General features: G+C 49.9%; 1 protein-coding gene across 1 annotated transcript in view; it reads left to right on the top strand.

The window, feature by feature from the left end:
- The window catches only part of LOC107307607 (ubiquitin-like modifier-activating enzyme 1), an 18413-nt gene extending 16148 nt beyond the window's left edge, over positions 1 to 2265 (top strand). The window contains exon 5 of the mRNA XM_015851132.2: positions 2071 to 2265. Within this exon, the coding sequence (XP_015706618.1) occupies positions 2071 to 2238 (168 nt within the window). The 3' untranslated portion in view covers positions 2239 to 2265. The remainder of the gene's footprint in view (positions 1 to 2070) is intronic.
- Positions 2266 to 3746: the final 1481 nt, after the last annotated feature.

Genomic DNA, 3746 nt, shown 5'->3' with positions numbered 1-3746 from the left:
AGAGGAGAGTCATGATTGGTCACGCATAGATGAGGGAGGGCTTATGGACCTCATTTAAATGGATTATTTGGGATCATTTTGATGGGAAATTTTGGGTCCAATTTTAATGGGATTTTAGGTCCATTTTGGGTTACCATTATTGAATCCATTGGGTCCATTTTGGAGCCCATTTTGGGATCCATTTGGCCCATTTGGAGTCCATTTTTAGAGCTCCATTTGGGGTCATTTTGGGATCCATTTGGGTCCATTGGTCCATTTTGGTCCCATTATTAGTCATATTTGTCCAATTTGGGCCCATTTGGGGTCCATTTGGGTCCATTTGGAGTTCCATTGGGCCCATTGGGATCCATTAGGTCCCATTATTGGGTCCATTTGTGGGTGCCATGGGTGGGTCCATTATTAGGTCCATTTTGGGTCATTATTGGTCCGCATATATATTGGCCACATATTGGAGGTCCATTTTAGCTCCATTATGGGTCCATTATAGGGCCCAATTTGAGCGTATCGGGGCATATATGGTCACATTGTGGGCGCCATTTTAGACTCCAATTTGGCTCACATTTGGATATCACACTTGGGTCCCATTTTGGTCCATTAGGAGTCCATTTAGAGGGTTCAATTTGAGGTTCCATTTTAAGGATCATTGGGTCCATTAGGTCCGTGTTGGGTCCATTTAGCCAGTGTTTGAGAGGACCATTGTGTGAGGTCCATTGTGGGGATTATCCATTTGGGGTCCATTTAGGTCCATTTATAGGTAATTTATGGGTCACATTTTGGGATCCAATTTTGGTTCATATTGGGGTATCCATTATGAGGCCCATTTGGGTCCATATATGGGTCCATTTGGCATTTGAAGTTCCATTTTTGGGTCCATTTTGGTCCATTATTTGGGTCCATTTTGGTCCCTTGGGTCCCATTTGGACCATTTTTGGGTCCCATTTGGGTTTCCATTTTGGTCCTATTTTTTAGAGTCCATTTGGGTCCATTTTTGGTCCCATTTTGGGTCATTTGGGTCCATTTGGGTCCCTTTGGTCCCATTTGGGTCCCATTTTTAGGTCCAATTTGGGTCCATTTTGGGTCCATTTTAGGTCCTTTTGGGTCATCTTGGGGTCCATTTGTGTCCTTTGAGGTCCATTTAGGGTCCATTTTCGTCCATTATGGGTCACCATTTTAGGTACATTTGGTCCCATTTTGGGTCCATTTTGGGTCATTTGGGGTCATCTCTAGTCCATGTTAAGGTCCATTTTGGGTCCATTTTTAGGTCCATTTGGGTCCATTTTAGCTCCATTTTAAAGTCCATTTATGGTACCCATATTTAGGTCCATGTTGGGTCACATTTTGGTCCCATTTTTAGGCCATTTAAGGCGCCATTTTTGGTCCAATTTTTGGTCCCATTTTAGGTCCATTTTGGTCCCCATTTGAGGGTCCACCTTGGGTCCAATTTGGGTCTCATTAGGTCATTTTAGGTCCATAGTATGGGTCATTTATGGGTTCATTTTGGGTTCCCATTTTTTAGGATCCATTTGGTTCCATTTTGGTGATCCATTTTTAGGTCCATTTAGGTCCATTTGGGTCCATTTGGGTCCATTTGGGATCCATTTTAGCGTACATTTGGGTCCATTTGGGTCCACTTTGGGTCCGAGGAGTTTTAGCTGCCATTTTAGGTCCATTTGTGTCCATTTTGGGTCCATTTTTTGGTCCATTTTAGGTCCATTTGGTCCATTTCGGTGGTTCCATTTTAGGTCCATTTTGGTCCATTTTTGGTCCATCTTGGTCCCACTTTTGGTCCCTTTTGGTCCCATTTATAGGTCCATTAGGGTCCATTTTGGTCCACATTTTGGTACCCATTTTAGGATCCATTTGGTCCATTTAGGTCCATTTGGGTCCATGTTTAGCTCCCATTTGGGGTCTTATTGGGTCCATTTGGGACCATTTTAGCTCCATTTTAAGTCCATTTTGGTCCCATTTTGGGTCCATTTGGGTCCATTTGGGTCCATTTTAGGCCCATTTTAGCTCCATTTTGGGTCCATTTCCCCCGATTTTGGTGCATTTCCCCCCTTTCCCATTCAGTTCTATTTACGTGAGGCCGATGTGGGTCAGAACCGGGCCGAGGCGACGCTGCCCCGATTGGCCGAACTCAACGCGTACGTGGGGGTCAGCAGCAGCCGGGAGCCGCTCAGCGAGGAGCTGCTGCAGCCCTTCCAGGTACCCCATGGCTGCCCCATAGCTGCCCCATAGCTGCCCCATAGCTGCCCCATAGAGACCCCATAGAGACCCCATAGATGCCCCATAGAGAGCCCATAGCTGCCCCATAGAGACCCCATAGCTGCCCCATGGCTGTCCCATAGCTGCCCCATAGAGACCCCATAGCTGCCCCATAGCTGCCCCATAGCCGCCCCATAGCTGCCCATAGCTGCCCCATAGATGCCCCATAGGTGCCCCATAGAGACCCCATAGATGCCTCATAGAGACCCTATTAATACCCCATTGGTGCCCCATAGCTGCCCCATAGAGACCCCATAGAGACCCCATAGCTGTCCCATAGCTGCCCCATAGCCGCCCCATAGCTGTCCCATAGCTGCCCCATAGAGACCCCATAGCTGCCCCATAGGTGCCCCTTAGAGACCCCATAGAGACCCCATAGATGCCCCTTAGAGACCCCATAGATGCCCCATAGAGACCCCATAGCTGCCCCATGGCTGCCCCATAGCCGCCCCATAGCTGCCCCATAGAGACCCCAGAGAGACCCCATAGCCGCCCCATAGCTGCCCCATAGCTGCCCCATGGCTGTCCCATAGCTGCCCCATAGAGACCCCATAGAGACCCCATAGCTGCCCCATAGCCGCCCCATAGATGCCCCATAGCTGCCCCTTAGAGACCCCATAGATGCCTCATAGAGACCCTATTAATACCCCATTGGTGCCCCATAGCTGCCCCATAGAGACCCCATGGCTGCCCCATAGATGCCCCATAGCTGCCCCATAGAAACCCCATAGGTGCTCCTTAGAGACCCCATAGATGCCTCATAGAGACCCCATAGAGACCGTATTAATACCCCATTGGTGCCCCATAGCTGCCCCATAGAGACCCCATGGCTGCCCCATAGGTGCCCCTTAGAGACCCCATAGATGCCCCATAGCTGCCCCATAGCTGCCCCATAGAGACCCCATAGATGCCCCATAGGTGCCCCATAGAGACCCCATAGATGCCTCATAGAGACCCTATTAATACCCCATGGCTGCCCCATAGCTGCCCCATAGAGACCCCATAGCTGCCCCATGGCTGCCCCATGGCTGCCCCATAGAGACCCCATAGCTGCCCCATAGCTGCCCCATAGCCGCCCCATAGAAACCCCATAGAGACCCTATTAATACCCCATTGGTGCCCCATTGAGACCCTATTAATACCCCATAGCTGCCCCATAGAGGCCCCATAGATGCCCCATAGCCGCCCCATAGAAACCCCATAGCTGCCCCATACAGACCCCATAGCTGCGCCGTAGAGACCCAATTAATACCCCATAGAGACCCCATAGTGACCCTATTAATACCCCATAGCTGCCCCATAGAGACCCCATAGAGACCCTATTAATACCCCATAGCTGCCCCATAGATGCCCCATAGAGACCCCATAAAGACCCCATAGCTGCCCAATAGAAACCCCATAGCCGCCCCATAGCTGCCCCATAGCTGCCCCATAGAGACCCCATGGAGACCCTATTAATACCCCATAGCTGCCCCATAGAG

This window comes from Coturnix japonica, unplaced genomic scaffold (assembly GCF_001577835.2).
Source record: "Coturnix japonica isolate 7356 unplaced genomic scaffold, Coturnix japonica 2.1 chrUnrandom698, whole genome shotgun sequence".
NCBI classification, from domain to species: Eukaryota; Metazoa; Chordata; class Aves; order Galliformes; family Phasianidae; genus Coturnix; species Coturnix japonica.
Note: the sequence above shows the minus strand (reverse complement) of the source record. Positions and strands in the feature narration are given on the sequence as shown.